The 18,902-nt window shown below is 36.8% G+C and overlaps 1 protein-coding gene across 2 annotated transcripts in view; it reads right to left on the bottom strand.

The window, feature by feature from the left end:
• Positions 1-453: 453 nt before the first annotated feature.
• zdhhc18a (zinc finger DHHC-type palmitoyltransferase 18a) overlaps positions 454-18,902 on the bottom strand; it is a 40,823-nt gene continuing 22,374 nt past the window's right edge. The window contains exons 8-10 of one of the 2 annotated variants that reach the window (XR_007933504.1): positions 17,299-17,389; positions 12,280-12,373; positions 789-936 (exon numbers count right to left, since the gene is read on the bottom strand). Coding sequence is in view for 1 of the 2 variants with exons in the window: in XM_028819715.2 (XP_028675548.1) it covers positions 640-936; positions 17,299-17,389 (388 nt within the window). In the remaining variant the exon portion in view is untranslated. Of the gene's footprint in view, positions 937-12,279; positions 12,374-17,298; positions 17,390-18,902 lie in introns of both variants that reach the window. The other variant, XM_028819715.2, reaches the window with a different exon arrangement.

Raw genomic sequence — 18,902 nt, 5'->3', positions numbered from 1 at the left:
ATTCACTCCTGATCTGCCTACTGGGAGAGAGAAACAAGTGAAGAACATATTTCAGCTGTAACAGCTTACCTTCAAGTGAGAGCAGAGGTGGCATAACTTACTGTACTTCATCAATAACGTGAGAGAAAAATACTTGCAGTTATCTGCCCAGTAGCCCCTTTTATAAGGTCAGGACTGTGGGCCACTCTTGGACAGAGTGCTAGTCTCTCGGATCATACTAGCAATCACACAGAAGCTCCCAAACTTGCACTTAACCAAGCAGATAAGCTATTATGGGGGTCTTGTGGGTGTATGGAACTTTGCGTATTGATCATAAATCTCATTGGCTGACATAACACCTAAGGAGCCCAGAGACACAACAGATGACCATCCTTTCTATACCCAGCCAAAGTCTCTTAAATTTGAGGCCCAAAACTCGATGGCAAAGATTTCCAATAAAGGCTCAAAAGAATGTTTAGCTTCTGAATCAAAACAAGGATTTTTTATTTAGCCATCTGTTACACACTTAGGATTCCCACAAGTCCAAGTGGCTCTGCAATGAAATACAATGAGAGTGATTTTCTGAAAACCTCCCACAGGAAAATGACAGCCAGGCTCCTTCGTAAGTCCTACATACAGTTTGGCTAATGAATGTCCACCTCAGGTACTGTCCCATTTAAAAGTGCATGTAGTGGAGCAAAGGGCACCAAAAGAGTTCAATGAAAAGGGCCCTTTCTGTGCCCTCCACATATATGTGACTGTTTTGTTGCTTGTCTTCTTCCAACTGGGAGAAAAACTAGCCATATTTGGCTGTCTAGGAGAAGCAAAATCTTGAATTCTGGAGGCATCTTCAGTACAACCAGTTAAGGTATCAGGCATGGCCTGAACACTCCTCAGTGTGTGCTGGCCAACCACAAACCAAGGAAGTGTGGTGGAGTCTGAAGGGACCTTCGTATCCTGTAAAAATTATAAAAGGGGACACAGGAGATAGGAAATGGGTTCAAGAGGGGAGAGAAAATTAATTATTTACCAAAACAAGTCTGTGTGATAAAAAGCTTTGTACAAAAAATGCACTTGATTTTGGAGTTCAGCAACAATGGCAGTCGAGCAGACAGCTACAGTTTATACTTTAATAACAGTCTATAATGCAGGAAATAAAACTGTACAATAGACAATATGGTCACCAACAGAACAAGCCTTGAGTCCACTCTAGAAAATGAATGGCAGGCAAAAGCAATCAAAGGTCTGGCTGTTTGACAGCAAACTTCCTCCTGACATGCACCTTCTGAACTGCCATTTCTAGTATAGGAAAGTGAGGCCAGACATCAGCCAATCAAGGAACCAATCCTGGATGGACAACTCAGAAGTTCTTTAACACAAAGGCCATCCATTCATTCATTTTGTAAACCCAGACTATCCAGAACAGGGATGGACGGCCCATTGCTCATCTCAGCAACATTAAACTAAAGTCATCAGCAGCCAACCCTGGAAATGACCAAAATATACAGCAAGGTCTTAGAAAATAAAATAAATTACCTAAATTAATGCAATGTGCATATAAAGTCGAAAAACACATCAGGCAGTTACAATTCTACATAGTGTGGGCTGAGTGGAGCTCACCTTTAACTACTAAAAAACAAAAGGATATGCAGAAAGAGAGAAAGCGACAGCCATTTAAGAGGACAATTCCCTTTGTGTTGCCTGGCTCTCCAGTAGACATTGTAATTTATGATGCTGCATTATAAATATTACTGTAGTAAAGCTGCTATTGTTGCTCATGCTTTGAGCATCACCTCATGTTGTAAATAATTTCATTATCCCTTTTGTCTAAGCTGTTGAAAATCAGTTTCAAATTCCCTTTGTGTTGCCTGGCTCTCCAGTAGACATTGTAATTTATGATGCTGCATTATAAATATTACTGTAGTAAAGCTGCTATTGTTGCTCAAGCTTTGAGCATCACCTCATGTTGTAAATAATTTCATTATCCCTTTTGTCTAAGCTGTTGAAAATCAGTTTCAACTCCATGTTATCTACACACCCACTGGCTCCACATGACGCCAATTACTGCTTTTAAAACATTTTAGCAAGTGCTCATTAGGCCTTACTGTAGATTTTCCATTTCTGAAATCATCACCAAAATGTCAGTAAGAGTAAATTACAACATCTCGGCTTTAAATTTTTTCACCTTTATTTCTTTCCAAGCATATTGAAAAAGACACTATGAGTTGGACACATACAGGTGCGAACTGGACCCTCACAGCTAGTTAGTTGGGGCTCCTTCACAATTTTCATCGGACTGTTAAATGGGCAATGCCAAAGCTCATGCTTCTTTCACAAGTAGGGGAGTGCTCATGGTTTGTCATGGCAGGCCATAGTGGTTGAAGCTTTTTTTGTTCTAACCCAGTTACTTAATTAGAAGCCAGTGCCCACTACCAACTACTAAAATACCACATTTAATTTTGTTTATTTTTGTTATGGTTCCATGTCAAGTCATTCTTGTATGGCAGATTTTTCCATGTTAGCGATATAATCTAAAATGCATTGGAGCCTGGAGCAGGTGAGTACCTCTTAGACCTTCACTTGTTCTCTTCCATTTCTTTCTACATATTTAATTCAAATAGCTACTGCACATAAATACATGCATGTGACCAGGTCTAATGGTGATTTGTCATTTCATTGATAATTGGAAGCTGATTAATAAAATAAGAAGTGATTAAAAACAGAGAAAGAAAATTAAGGGTAGAGAATCAAACAGTGAGTTAACTAAAATTAAGCATAAAAACGTCCTTGAGCAGCAACAGGCTTTTAAGAAATTGAGTTTGGACTAAAAACTGCAGTCCACTTGAGCCATACTTCAGGAACTGTGTTTGACACACTGGTTTACTCAACTGACATATTGAATATGGCATGACTTTGAGATGGCACTTCTTTACATCATAAATGGCACTATAAATCTTAAAACCGGCCTGCATCTGCCAACACTCACCTATTGTGAAAAACACTGTTGTTGTTTTTGCTTTTACTTGAAGCGTTTCTACCACTCTGTCAGCACGATTCTGGTTTATACTGAGGATGAGGTGGTGCCACCCATGGTGCTTCAACTCTGATGAAAGTTAGCACTAAATGAAAATAATTTGTGGATGAAGTCAATGACATCTCTCCTGCTTTCAAAGGTGTTAAACACCAAATTACTGAACTGTCTCTTTGTTTAGTTATCATACTAAACAGAAGAAGAGAGAGGCAAGAAACATGTGCCACTATTCCTACCTCAGACTCCAAGTATCAAGCCGTTAATAAGCAGGACTAGAAATACAGTTTGGCATCAGTCAGATTACAAGTGGCTAAGAAATGAAAAACACAAACCAATACGTCAATGGCTAATGTAATTTGGTTTAAACTTCACAAAGCTATTCTAACAGGATGTATGCACGTTATATACCCATTAGAGCTGTGCACTGGTCTGTGTTTTCCTTTTTTTTTTTTTAATCACAGTCCCACAGATACTGATTTACAGATGCGTTTAAAATCTGTTGAGACGGTAAACTATTAAAAAGTATTGCAACATAAAGGCATGTGCTTTGACATAAACACACTTTTGACTGAATGATGTCTGAAAGTGGTCATTTAGCTTCAGACGCCTAGTTTCATTTTTGTTGATTTGCAATATGCACTCCATGCAGTAATGCCAAGTTCATGATGAATCAAATACGTTATCAGAGTCTCTTATACAGTAACATCTATATTTTGGAGTTGCTGAAAATTAAATGTGAAAAAATAAAATGTTCCTCAGGATATTTTGGTGTACTTTGCATGTTGAAGCACTGTTCATACATAGATATTAAATCTGACATGTTTTTCAGCAGTGTTGACAATGTATTCAGCAAGCCAGTAGCAGCTACAAAATCATAGCTTAATGCTAGCAGGGAGACAGCTTGGTTTGGACAGGGAGCATTAAACACAGTTCAAATCCATCACCTCCTTGCCTTCTGAATCAAAAAACAATGATCACACACTCCACAAACTGGACTTCCCTGTCTTTTTCAACATGCAATGCTGCTTGGTTTTCACTGCTCTATGTATCTGTGTGTTCCATTTAGAAAACAGGCTTTAAACAGCTGGCACTAGGAAATACAAAAATTACAGCATTATAATTAGATTTCAAATATGTAAACAATACATTTTATAACTGGATGTGTTCATATTAAAAGCAGTAACATTTTTATTGGGAGTTTTATTGCACAATATAGGCAACATGTTGACCCACATTTTTAAAAGCTGGTAACCAATTCTTACTCAGATAATCATGAAAATGTCTATATCAGTCTTGATGCACACTTTTGATGTATACTACATGACATTAGGGTATGCATTATGATTTATATTACTACAAATTAAAAATTACCAACAATCACAACACCACCACCTCCTACGAAAATTACCGTACAGCTTGAAAAATGAAGTTGTACCTTTTGAGCTTTCAGGAGTCCGAGTTTCGGAAGCTTCCTCCCACTGACACCAAAACCCGGAATATACAATATGCATATAAACAGAAGGTCAATTTTGATATATAAACATTTAGTGACCTGTGATTTCACCACTCAAAAGATTGTTTTATTTATTATTACTACTACTTATCTGGCAGACGCCTTTATCCAAGACAACAAACATCTGAGATACAAGTGGATACTTTTCATTTGGTTTTCCTTTTGGAGCACAGGCAGGTGAAGTGACTTGCGAATGGCTCATGATCACACAGCATCAGTTTCAGGATTTAAACCCACAACCTCAGGGTTTCAAGTCCAAAGTCTTAACAACTATGGCACACTTGATTCATTATTTACTGAACTTTTTTTGTATAAAATATAAATGAAAAAAAAAAATGTGGTAAAACAAAACAAGCAAGGGCAATTGGAGAAAAAAAAGTGAGGATTAACTGTACTGTGCAATTTATATAGCATCACATTATGCACAATCCCTGCTGTCCATATGTCAGTATTAACTTATACAAATGACCATTCAACTCAGCAAATAATTTGGATGGCTCTAGGTCAGGAGGAAACGTATTCATAACCTCTTATAAAGTAGCGGGCATGTCATCATGGGGCACAAAACTAAATGGTAACATCTTAACATGCAGGTGAACCTTTGTGACATTTCTGTAAGCATCAGCTAAATTAAAATTCCATTAGCTACAAACACTTGTCACCATGTGTATTTTTCTTGCACACATTTGACACTGCATCATTTGTTCTGCTTGCTTTTCTCAGTGCACTATTATTAGCCACATTTGGATTTGCTCACAGTATTAAAAAAAAACTACCGTCACGCTTTGACTTAAAGCACAGAATGCTAGTGACCACTGCATTCTACAACACGGTCTTGAGAACTTCATGTTGAACCCTCAGATATTGCACTTTCTGGCATTTAATTGATATTTAACAAAGCATTTTCAACACATATGAAAATCTAAGGACAGCAGGCAATACACTTTGCTTTACTTTGATTCTGTTTTAACTATATATATATGAATATGGTGATATCTGAAAAGCAATTATGCTAAAGGTGGCAGACAAAGGAGGAAAAAAAAAACTCCATGTAGTCCATAGACATTTAAAAACCAAAGACCATGAAATAATCATCAGCTCAGCCTCTCCTTGGAAATTCTGGTATATAGTTTAAGTGATATAAGATCTGTTCAGTTAATCTGTTCCAAGGTAACAAAATGGTTGCAAAATCAAGTGCCTTCAAAGGACACAGAGAAAGTAAAATGAGAAAGGTCCAGTAATGTCAAAGGTTTTATGATTTGCAAATTGTTAAACTATTTACATGTCTACTGCCATCTACTTTTCCCTCTCCTTACCATTTAGTACTGTCTCTATGTCTGTAAAATTCTGTTTTGTTCTTAACACTCATATACAGCCTTTTATTATCTGCTACTTATTTACTGTATTTATGTATACATCATCTTATTGTATGTACATACTTTTAAGCCCCCACCCCATCACCGTCTCATAAGAATTTCACTATGCTCTCACACTGTCTGTGACAATGAAGATCTTTAATCTATAAAGGAAATAAGAGCAGCCTCATGACTGGCTTTATTGGAGAGCATGTTAAAGTAAAATAATGTGCCCAAAGCCTTGATTTAGACTTGAATTGGCATCTCTAATAATGACAGGGAAATTGCACCAGAATTTTTAAGGTGTTCCTTCTACAGCGATTTCATTTATCCCTGGATAAATCTGAACTTCTGCGCATGAATCTTGTCATCTTACTGAATATTCTGGAGTATAGGCTTTAATATATTCTTTAAAAGTAAAAATAACTAAGTACTTTTCAGCTTTTCATATAAAATAGAAGCTGATAACAGTGAATTGGGTCTTTTAGTTACCAAAACTAAATTTTACTCAAACTTAGTTGTATTTATCATTTAAATGCTATTTTCTTCTATGGTGGCACTCTTTAAATGAGTTAAAAATCTTTTGAGTTTACAGCACGTTTAAGATATGCTATGCTGTAATTTACTATCATTTGTCAAAGAAACAATGCATTTATCATGCTATCCCTAGTAAAGTAAGCATGCAAACATAACATTTATTCATTCATTTTCCATTGCTTATCAAAAGAACGGATCACAGGGGCAAAAATCTTAGCAGCGAGGCCCATACATCACTTTCTCCAGCCACTTGCCAACTTATACTGTGGGATCCCAAGGGATTCCCAGACGATTTGGGAGATGTAGTGCTCTCAGTGGGCCCTGGGTGTACTCCCAGCTGTTTGTTTACAAAACCCCTACAGGGAGACATCCATATCAGATACACGAATCACATCAATTGGTGGTTCTCTATGTAGAGGGTCAATGGTTCTACTCTGAGCCTCACCCTCTCTCTATGGGTGAGCCCTGAGACATTGTGGAGAAAGCTCACTTTAGCTGGTTGTACTCACGACTTCATCCTTTCAGTCATTACCCAAAGCTCATGACTGTAGGTGAGGGTAGGGACATAAATTGACCGGTATACGGAGAGTTTTACCTTCTAGCTCAGCTCATTCTTCACCACTACTGATTGATATAGCAACCACATAACTGACAACCTCATTATCCCTTTCCCCTCACTTGTGAACACCACCCCAAGATACTTAAACTATTATTCAAGGCAGTAACTCACCTCCTCTTCATAGAGGACAGTCCACCGTTTTCCTACGGAGGATCATGGCCTCAGACTTGGAGGTGCTGATCCTCATTTCTGCCCACTTCACACTCAATCATAAACCATCTCAATGCATACTGGAGCTCACAGCCCAATAAGGCCAACAGGAGCACGTTGTCTGCAAAAAGCAGTGACGCAACTCTAAGGCCACTGAACTAGACAAACAGCCCTCCCCTGGCTGTGCCTGGATATTCTGTCCATGAAAATCACAAACAAGACAGAAGAGAAAGCTCAGACCTGGTGGAGTCCCAAACCCACTAAGAATGATGCTGATACGCATCCAACCGATTATGTGGACACATGTATCGCTATGATTATACAGGGAGCAAACAGCCCTAGGGCGAAACAAAACCCATGCAGTACGTAATTAATTTCACACATTAAAATGACTCCATACACTAGCCGATAAAGTAAACATTATGCAGTCCTTCAGTACCAATTTAGATGTTACTATCAGTCAATTCTGGCCCAGATATATAGCACAAGCTTGCATGCAACATACCATCTTACTAGGAAGCATAAAAGTTGCGGCCAAAATGTGTAGATTTTATTTCATATTGATTTAATCGAATTTAATATGTACTGTACTACATCCTGATATTTTCTGTTGAAAACAGAGATAGCTTTTCATCTGGATATTGAAAACTTTCTTCAGGCAATTATTTCAAAGAATGTTTGCAGAGCGATCTTAGAAGCAAGTATAACCATTTAACTGTGGTTATTAGCTCTCCACAACAGCTCACTTTTGAATACAATAAGACAACTGTAGCAAGTATAGCAGATGGTGCACTGACCTCACCCTGAAGACCCATATCTTCAGCATATCAAACCTTAACCATGAAGAGCTCTAACCAGGGTAGCTCTAACAAAAAAGGTATTTTTGGACATATTTGCCTATATAGGTTGACATTCAGAAATCCGGCAACCTCCGGACCTGAGGAGTGCCGTATTTTTGAAAATTCTGGATTTTGGATAGTTATATATGCTGTTATAAATTTAACAGAAAATGACTACCTGTACAGTCCTTTAAAGAAAGACAATTAAACACTAAATGAAAAGCAAATGAAATTTTAATGTTCACCAACTAAATAAAACAGTTCTACAGAATTTTAGTTAGCTCTAGCCTCATGAACAAAACATTTTTGAAACCAATCCAATGTAATATCAGTGGTAACCCACCCCTTCTTGTTGGCACGGTAATGGACAGGAAAATGCGTCATACTCTTGAAGGCCCTCGGATGTAAACTTTTCCCGATAACGAGCAACTTACATCTATGGGTACCCGCAGCATTACAGCAGCACATTACCACCTTTGAAGCTTTAAACCCCGATGGCGATTCTGCATCCTCAGTTGTTAGAGTTCGTTTTGGCATACATCTCCAAAACAAGGCAGTCTCGTCAGCATTGTTCAGGACTTAAATGTTCATCACTAACTAACTTTGCAAATTCATCCACATATGCACTAGCTGCATCTTTGTCTGCTTAACATTTTTCCCCACACACTGCACGAAACTGTAAGCCATGTCGCGTCTTGAAACGATGCCGCCAACCTTCTCAATATTCACTTGTGTTTCAATCCCAGCTCTTCATGAACCACTTTGGCTCGTTCCTTTAATAAATCACCAGAAATTTCCGCACCTTCAATTACACAAAGATTAAACCAGGCTACGAGAACTTGGTCCAGTTCCGAACTTTTTCCCTCCGTCATTGACTTCCTTACAAACATTTGCTTTTTTGATCCACTGTCAGAAAAGAACTTTAACAGTTTTTCTTTCTGTTTTTTAATATCATACTGTTGAAGAGCCAATGTTGTATGTTTCACAAATGGTTTGCACAGACACGCCGCTATCAAGCTTTTATTTTTTTGAGCATTTCCACTTTCTCTGCGATCAACAACGCACGATGTTTACGTTTTACGCCACCTCTTTTCTTTGTTGAATCTATAATGGGGCTATACAGCAGCAAATAAATGATAAAATGAGAAGGAATGAGCAGGAACGCCGGTTAGCAGGTGCAAGCAAGACCCAACAACTGATTATCAGCTACAGAGCTATCAAAACATAAACAGCACCTCCAGAAAACAGTGGCATGCAAACGCGGTAAATTTGAAATTGCGCTCTGAAATCCATGCCGGAAATCTGAAGGAACCGGATTATCAATGGCCGGATTTTTGAATGTCAACTTGTACTAAAACTATTAAAGTAATTATGTTTTCCTTTTATTAATTGTTTCCAATTCTGTATATTTACTAAATATCCAGATATGGCACTTGGTGCCAGCAGCTACCTAGAACATTACTCATTATGGTAATTGAGACAGAATTTCGGCTGGATGAGAAGCTTTGGAATCTTTAATACTGTATATACACACATCAGAACTCCATGTGATTATGCTTTACTCATGTACATTTAGCATGCACTATGCAGTACTGGTAGATGCATGGGAGCACTTCAATCTGTCGAAGCACACAAGATGCAAAGGACTATGGGTACCACAATATTTTCCTTCCCTGTGCTGCCAAATGGATGTATCTTCTATTAGCTTTATTTCCACTATATTGCTAAATGTGACTTAAATTCCTACCTTGGCAGCAGTCAGCACAAAGCAATTGGATTTTTAATATTGTATATTTAAATAGTTATGTTTACACATACAACACATGGCCAGAAGTATGTGGACAATCCTGCAAATCAGCTGCACCAATTGTTAACAGGTGTAAAAAAAATCAGGCACAAGGCCATGTAATCTCCATTGTTAAACAATAGCTGTAAAATGGGTTGTACTGAAGAGCTCAATGACTTTAAACATGGCACTGTCATACAATGCTACCTTTGCCACAAGTTAATATATGAATCCTCTGTGCTGCTAAATTTGCCCTGGTAAACTGTAAGAATCTAGGAGCAACAACAGTTCAGTCACAAAGTAGTAGACCACACAAACTCATGTAGTAGGGTCACCAATTGCTGAAGAGCAGAGTGTGTAAAAAGTGCCTGTTATTTCCAAACTTACACCAGAAGCAACATCAGCACAGGAAATGGGTTTGAATGGCCGAGTACTTAGCTGCACACAAGCCTAAAATCAGTATGTACAATGCCAAGAGGCAGCTAGAGTGTTGCAAGGATCACCACCACTGAATGGACTGTGGAGGAGTACAAATGTGCTCTCTATAGTGATGAATCACATCTCTATTTGGCAGTCTGATGGACAAATTTAGGTTTGATGGGTGCCAGGAGAATGCCACCTTCCAGACAACTTGGGCCCACTGTAAAGTTTGGTGGAGGAGGGATAATGGACTGGGGTTGCTTTTCAGGGTTTGTGCTAAGCCCCTTAGCTACAGTGAAGGGTACAGTTAATGCTACATCATACAAAAAGTTTGTAACAATTGTAGGCGTCTAACATTTGTATCAACAGTTTGGTATATATTCTTTTTTGTTCTAGAATGACTGTGCCCCTGTGCACAAAGCCAGGTCCATAAATACATGGAGGAACTGAAGTGACCTGCACACTACTGAACACCTTTGGGATGAACTGCGACGATGACGCGAGCAAGATCTTTTCATCCAACCTCAATACTGTACTTCACAAATGCTCTTTTGGATAAATGGGCACAAATTCCCAGAGAAACTCCAAAATCGTGTGTAAAACCTTTGCAGAAGTGTGGAGGCTGCTGTAGCCAAAAAGGGGGTGCCAACTCCATATTACTTAGGACTTTTGAATGGAAATGTCCAACAAGCTCATATAGATGTAATGGTCAGATATCCAGAAACCTCTGGACACATAGTTTAACTAAATATCACTGTTTTTTTGTATTTTGTTTTTGTTAACTTATTAACTGAAACCATGCCTCACAATTTCTACATTACAAACCAAGAACAGGTTGCACAGAATGATCAAGTGCTGTGAAAAAAAAAGACCCGCAAACCAATAGCTGCATACTCATACTTGTCAAAAAGAGTTTACTAGGTAAGGAATTGTTTCAGTTGTCTTTATCTGGTAATATATTTAGCTTCTGAAGATACCCCATCTTTAAAAACAATTGGCCCTCCCTGGTATGCTTTGTTGACACAACCTATTGAGCCAAAGTGTAATGAAAACATCACCGAAGGCTAACATACACCAGAAAAGAAACTGACTTTTTAAGCAGGGAGTTCACAAAGGCTGCATGTCAGTATCAACTCAGGAGAGGTTTGAAAATGTAAGAATCTTTCATATAATACCAGCTGTCCCCCACGGCTCTGCCTGCGTAGTAGTGAAAGAGGACAAACTTTAAAAATCAATAAACAATCAGGTATCGCTAGCTAAGCGGAGGCAAGGTACCCTCCAAAACGTGGCCAGAGGTAGACCGATTCGAATGGAGGTTGGCATGCGAGTGTGTAGGGCCCCACCCGGCTCCCCACTCCTGACATCACGCTTCCCCCTCCCCTCGGCCCACAGCCTCTGTCTCAGATTACTGCGAATAAATCGTTCCTGCAAGCAAACTGTTATGTATACTTAGCATGATGAGAGAAGCTGCAAAATCAACCGGAATGCTCCAGCAAATTATAGAAGGAAAAAAAAAACCCGATCTAAATCCATTATGTAGTTCTCTCATGAAAAGCGGACAGACATACAGACAAACAGACTACATTGGGTTGTATGTATATAGGGATTTAAAGGACTTACTAAAAACACAAGATGAAGTCATACACTGTTGTAAACAGAATATATAATTTAATTAAATGATGCAGAGCCTAAGAACTTTGGAAATCTGTACTAGGAAATCCTATTTACATTAGAAACTGTTTTCATGAACCAATTAATCTCCTTTATTTAGCAACTAAAAACAATTTTGGGATTTATAGCCGTCCTAATGGTGTTCATTAAAGTCTGACACTTTCAATAAGTCACTGTGACTGGCATCATTCTTCATTATCATAGTTGGCCGTTTACAAAATTCATTATCATCTTGAAAAAACGGTCAGATAAAACAAGTCACTAGATTAATGGAAAGCAAAACAAAAATAAAAGGACAGACTTGTCTCAATTAAAAATAGCCACTTTCCACATGCAATTATGATGTTATGAACAGCTGGAACACAGTATTAACTCTTACCATCTACCCTGCGACAGTAATACCAGATAATCCAGTAATGTTTAATATCCAATCAGGCTGTGCAAGAAACAGCAAAATCCTGACAGGTCTCCTCCTGGGAAAACACCACAAAATGCACAGATTACCACTCCATTGCAGCTCACAAAACCTTTTATAACAAACTTAAGATTCTGAACTGAAACTTCTTTACAGTTCAGATAAAGATTTCTAAACTAAAATGTCAATTTAAATTAGTTTTAAAATAGTAATACAATTTGAAGATGTTTGTTAATGTGTATGAGAATGCATGTGTTTAAGGGTTTTCTTAGCTTGTGGAAAGATATCAGATCCTGCTTTCAGTTTATGGTGGTACAATGTGATCTACAAAACGTTCTTAAAACAGTTGACTTTTCAGTACTCTCTTTTATGTATTAGAGTGGGGCTATCGCTTGACAGTACTAACAAAAGAACAGCAACATTTCTCACACAAACCTAAAAATCAGGACTAATGCAGTTGTACTGGCAAGTAACATTAGAAGAGATCAGTGTACGTAATACATTTAAAGTAGGTATGTCATGCCTTGAGGAACAAAATGGGAAATAGAAGATGAGTTTAAATTATGACACATCTGGATAAACACATGGGTGCACGCTACCATAATACAAAAGCATCACGTAAGGCTAATTTAGTTGTCTTATTTAACAAGCAAACACTTCAAATTTTAAAGCCAGAACAATCCATCATATGACTAATGGTTCATCATTTATCAGAGGAGCATGTGACCAACTACAGAAAAGCCAAACAGCTAAAATCTCCATCATCAAGACATAAAATAGGCAAACCCAGGAATTTAACTGCAGATTAGCTGCTACATTTATCAGATAATGAGGTGTAAAAACATCCATTATTAAAAAAAGCCATTTTAAAAACACAATTCTGTTTGGTACAATTTACAGCTTTTCCTAGGGAGGTGAGGCTGGAGAATATAATCTTGGTGATCAGGAGAGTGCATTGAGGAAAAAAAAAACAAAAAAAACATTACAACAAGAACACTATTTGAAAACCAACAGTGTCCTTATACTTTCAGACACAAACAATGCATCCATTACTCATAAAGCCTTCACTACAGGACAGAACTTAGTCAATCTCATCTAAGGGCTCACTGGGAAAATAATAATACATCTTATAATAAAATGCATCTGTTCCTATAGACAGTAGGTGGCAGTATTATCACACAGCGCCAGATTCAGTTTTTGTAGCAAAGCTAATACAGTATAAGCACATAAAGCACATTGACTGTGGACAGGATTAATCTCTATAGCAAATTAAACAAAAGGGAAAATACAAAAACCACAAAAACTTGCAAGATCCTTTTACAGGATTTTTTAATTAGCGGCCTGTTTGCTTTTTCACGTGCAAAGCTTTTTGCAAAATGCTGCTATGAAGCCCAAACAAGACTGCCTTCTGTCATCCCTTGATGGCATTGTATGCCCGGTAACTTTCACCATCTGTCCACACGGAACACAAAAATGGCACCCAACACAGAATCTAGAAGGGATGATGGCATTGTATGCCTGGTAACTTTCGCCATCTGTCCACACGGAACACAAAAATGGCACCCAACACAGCATCTAGATTCTAACAGGATGGAACACTGGGAGTCTTATAATGAACACATTTTTCTAGTATTAGAACTGGAGAACCATCCACAGAGCTGTGGTCATACAACAGTACATATAAATCAAGGAGCCCACTTTAAACAACAGTTCCAAATATTAATTTTGCAAGAAGTACGTACTCTGGCCAGGATTATCAAAAAAACTAAACACTTTATATAATTATATACCTAATGCATAAAAATGGAGTTTCATAAACTGGAAATTAAATAGCTAATGGAAAAGGAAAACCAGAAAGGAGTGTTACTTTCTATTACCTTACAGACACACTAGCTTTTGATTACATTTAAATATTTAGCACAAAAGTATAAACATTACACCTTTAATTTAATAACTACTTCGGTAGGGTTTTACTCATGACAACATTGTTAGTTTCCTACTAGAAGAGATATGAAATCTACTGTAAATAAGGAAATATTATATAGACATGATTAATTTCCATGCATTAATCAATTCCTTCATAACAAATCTCCAAAAAGAACTTCTACAGGCTTGTGTCCAACTGACGTGTCCAAAAGGTAGAATTGAGAATGTACATGAAATTCTCTATTTAGAAATATAATAGGCAGTATATCTTATACAAACATACATTAACACAAAAAATATTAAACTCAAAAAAAAAAAATCCTCAGGAGTTTAAAAGGGTTTTATTTCAGTAAGAAAATCATAAATACCTTTAACAAAATATGTATCAAATGTAATGTTAAACCAAAAAAGAAACTATATTCAAAGGTATCTCACAGAAAAGCAGCATAATTTTGTTTTCTGAATAATAGATAGACACAAAATAGACACAAAAAACACATTATCATACACGTAAACATAAATTACACAGACACTTTAGGGGAATATAACTACTAAAATAGTCAAATTTCAAGATTTTACAAGTGTCTCGTTTCCTAATAGTTTGTTAACATTCTGCATATTATTCAACAATGAACATATTTTATAAAGGATCAAAAATGAGATGACATTTGCTTGCTTAGTATCTCAGTCAAATAATGCTGCCTTTTTGTTCATGTACATATGAATTTTTGCCTAATCAATGTCCGGTGAGGGGATCCAAATGAAAATTTACTTTAAAATCACACAGAGCATTAAAAAGAAGCCAAAATCTGACTTATTGTAAAGGCTTTGGAGATCCTGTATATATAGTAGTTGGAATAGATATTGCATTTTTACTTCAAGTATAAAAAATATTTAATAAAATTAACTGCATTTTCTGCTATGTGTTAAGGGTTAGTGGGATTTGAGAAATAATCAAGACTGCAAACTGTTTTCAATCACCAAAAAGCCTAGTTCAGAAATGCTTTTAATGTTCACAATAATTAAAAGCTTATTTTGGCATAGTGCAACTTTTATGGCATTATTGCTTCTTATATTCCTGATTTGTGCATACAGTGTATTCTGATTACCTATATTAGACCCTATAAATAGGTCATAAATAATGCTCTTTCAAAAAGGAGAATGGACTGCTTCAATAAAAAATAGTGCAAGAAACAAATGGCAGATGTCAAACAGTCTCATTGTACTATAATGTATATTCTAAAAAAATCATATAAAAAGTGCCACATTTCAGAGGAGGGCTTCGTGTATACACACTTATTTTATACACATTCACCCCACTGTGGCAGATATTAAAGGATGATTGATATTTTAAAGTGTACATATTTAGCATCACAGAAAATAAATCAAATTAACTTGATTCTGACAAGACCTTCTATAAAATACTGTAAATATAATGAAAAATGTGTATGTAATTATAAGTGGTATTTGTAAGGTATAAATTTTAATATGTAATGTGGAGGGGACACAGAATCACCATCCATCTTCCTAACCCGCTTATCAATACTGTACAGTGTAAAGGGGTCTGGATGTTAAAATGAAGATTATCTGAAGTAAACAAGAAAACAAAGACTAAGTGGCCACTTCAAGTTGAGGAGGTGATGTTCTTTATTTCAATACTACAAAAATAACACAAACATGCTTGGGTCCTAGTAAGATATATAAAAGCCTTTAGAACAACATATTGTTGGTATTTACTTATTTAGGTTTCCAGTGGCACCACATCAATTTCCATGAACCTAAGAAATAGAGGCACTTTACAATCCCATTTTGTCAACTAGTGGGTGAAAGAATTAGCAAATAACTGTATGTGGAGAGGACTAAGAACTTAAACCATCTTGTAGATAAAGTCAGGATTAAGTCATATCACAAATTAAAAAGGTGAATTTAAAGGCACAAAAGCATATGGAAAGGGAAATTAAATTTACCTCAAAGTAAAAAATTTAGCTTCTTATTTTTATCATACATTGAAGTACGGACTTCAGAAACCCTAAAATATTTCCATAGCTGGCATTTAACAGGACCTTGAATAGATGAAGATAAAGAATTGAGCATAAAAAAAATCCAGAAAAATAAATTGCTGCTGCAGAGTGCTTCTCCAAATACTGGCCTTTTTGTACTGTACTGTACTTGCACCAAAAATAGTGAAGGGAAAACAAGGCACACCTTTTCATCTGTTTAAAATTAGTACCAAGTAATTTTAATGATTAGTTTTGAAATAGTAATTTTTTTTTATCTCTTGAAACCCATATCCCATTTCAAGTAAATATGCTTTAGACAAATGTTCAAGTATTCAGTGCACACTTGCAATCAAGTTTACATAGCTGGAAGAGTAACAGCTACTACTTAAATGTAATGCATAAAACACTGATGTCAAAATCCTCTTTACAGGGCTATACAAAATGACTTAAGCCAAATTATGATGAGAGTTATGTTCAAGCTTTAGGGATACTAAAGAGGTCCTACAAAAATACTTTATCAACCAGCTTGAGGATACAAAAAGTTAATTTTCATAGAAATGTAACTTAATGTAATAGGTTTATTATCGGTAATGCAAAATGTTAATGATCGAAAGAAGATATGCTCCACAACACAGAGGAGTGCAAAACTTTCAACTTGCAAGTATTTTGTCAAATGTGATACGCTTTGAACTACACAGGTATTTTCTAATTTTGCAGTTTTTCCTTCCTCATAATCTGGAAAGAACTGGTAGGTTTCTTGGGGGAAGCACAGTACTTTTTTTTTTTTTTATATATACACACACCTTTTTTTTAAACTGGTAAAAATTATACATATGAGAAAATGAATCAATGTAACTCCAGAGGATGCCATATATTAGTGAATATTAATGTCATATTAACATTTCCAGAAATGTAAAAATAATTTTGCTCTTCTCCTTCTCTCTCTCAACAGAAGTAAACAAAAAATGAAAGAGGGCAGGGAGTCAATGAGAAGGTGAAGGCCTGGTGGAGCTCAGAACTGGATTATCTCACACCACCATTAGAACATGCCTCCTACCATATTAGGATCATTTTTCGTCACCATGGAAGGAACCTCTGCTTGAGAAGCTAGTGTTTCCACCTCGACAAAACCTCTTCGGTCAATTAAGCTGCAAAGACGCATAGAAAAAAAAATTAATCACTTATCTAGTTAACTTATGCAACAGAACATTCTCAAACCCTCTTTATCCAGTTAAGACTGTGGCACACCAGCAACGGAAGCAAAGCAAAAAATAACCCTGGATAAAGCACCAGTCTACCACAGGGCTGACTCAAACACACAGAACCACATATTCACACAAGGGACAATTTAAAATCTCCAATTAACTTAACCTGTAGATATCTGAGAATAAGGAAGAAAAAATTGGAATTTCTAGAAAGAAAGAAAGAAAGAAAATGGTTTTACTCAAATTAATTTGACATGCACATGGTTTTACCTGGGTGTCATGGTAGCACAGTGGTAGTGTTGCTTCCTTGCATTAAGGAAACAAGGAATTGCATCCCAGGTACTCCCTGCATGGAGTTGACATGTTTTCCCTGTGACTGTATGGGTGTTGTCCCCATGTCTGGGTGGGTTTCCTCCCACTGTCCAAAGACAAAGACACACGGGCGAGGTGAACTGGCAACACTAAATTAGCCAAGGTGTTTGGGGTGTGTTTGTCCTGCAATGGAATGATGCCTTGTTCAGGATTTGTTCCTGCCTTGCACCATATGCAAGGTGGGATAAGATCCAGCCCCACCAACAACCCTGGTCTGGATTAACCAGGTTTGAAAATGAAATGACAATGACTACTTTTCCTATTTATACCTAAAAATCAGAAACACTGGTAAATGCAGGCATGAGACCATATGAGACCATACATTCACAATGTAAAACCTAAACCTCACAAACCAGGGTCAAGTAAGCCAGACCTTTAAGCTGGTTTAAAACGGTAGAAGATGTAGCATGCAGCACGCATAATCAATTAGTAGATTATCAAGATTTATGCTTTAATTGAATATGCAAATACATATCTTGCTCTTTTTACATAGTTTTAAATTATAGTTACAGATAAAAATATTTGGCTTTTCCTCAGATTAGAGACTATCATCTGCATCTTTTGAAAATTATAAATTCAGAGAAATTAGAAAATAAAATTGCACATTTAGGCCTAGAAATTGTCAGAATTTGATTAGAGTAGGAGAAAAAAAAAGCTCATTATGAACCTGCATTACTTCTTGGGTATATATCGTACATAACAGATGAATATGATAATGACAAACAGCAGCAAGTATATGGACTTTTTTGCCAAAACAAATCTAGGCACAGCTGAAGAGCCAAGAAAACTCAATGACAGGTCTTGTCATGCTTTAGCACTATGATGTGCTGCCTTCACAGCTGTTTTAAGATTTAAAATCAGCATTAAAAGCTAAGTGCTTCTTTACTCTAATGTTTGGTCCGCTAACACCTGTTTTGAACTGTGCAAGTGTGTATTTTTTAGCTAGTGTTACACTTGAGATAAAATAAATTTAATTGCTGGGGAACGTGAGCCCCTGCAGAAAACAGAGGATATCATGAAATCTGGAGCTAACAGCCAACAGAACCCTATGCTTCAAGACATTTATGGAAACACTTCACCAGAT

This window comes from Erpetoichthys calabaricus, chromosome 14 (assembly GCF_900747795.2).
Source record: "Erpetoichthys calabaricus chromosome 14, fErpCal1.3, whole genome shotgun sequence".
Classification (NCBI taxonomy): Eukaryota; Metazoa; Chordata; class Cladistia; order Polypteriformes; family Polypteridae; genus Erpetoichthys; species Erpetoichthys calabaricus.
Note: the sequence above shows the minus strand (reverse complement) of the source record. Positions and strands in the feature narration are given on the sequence as shown.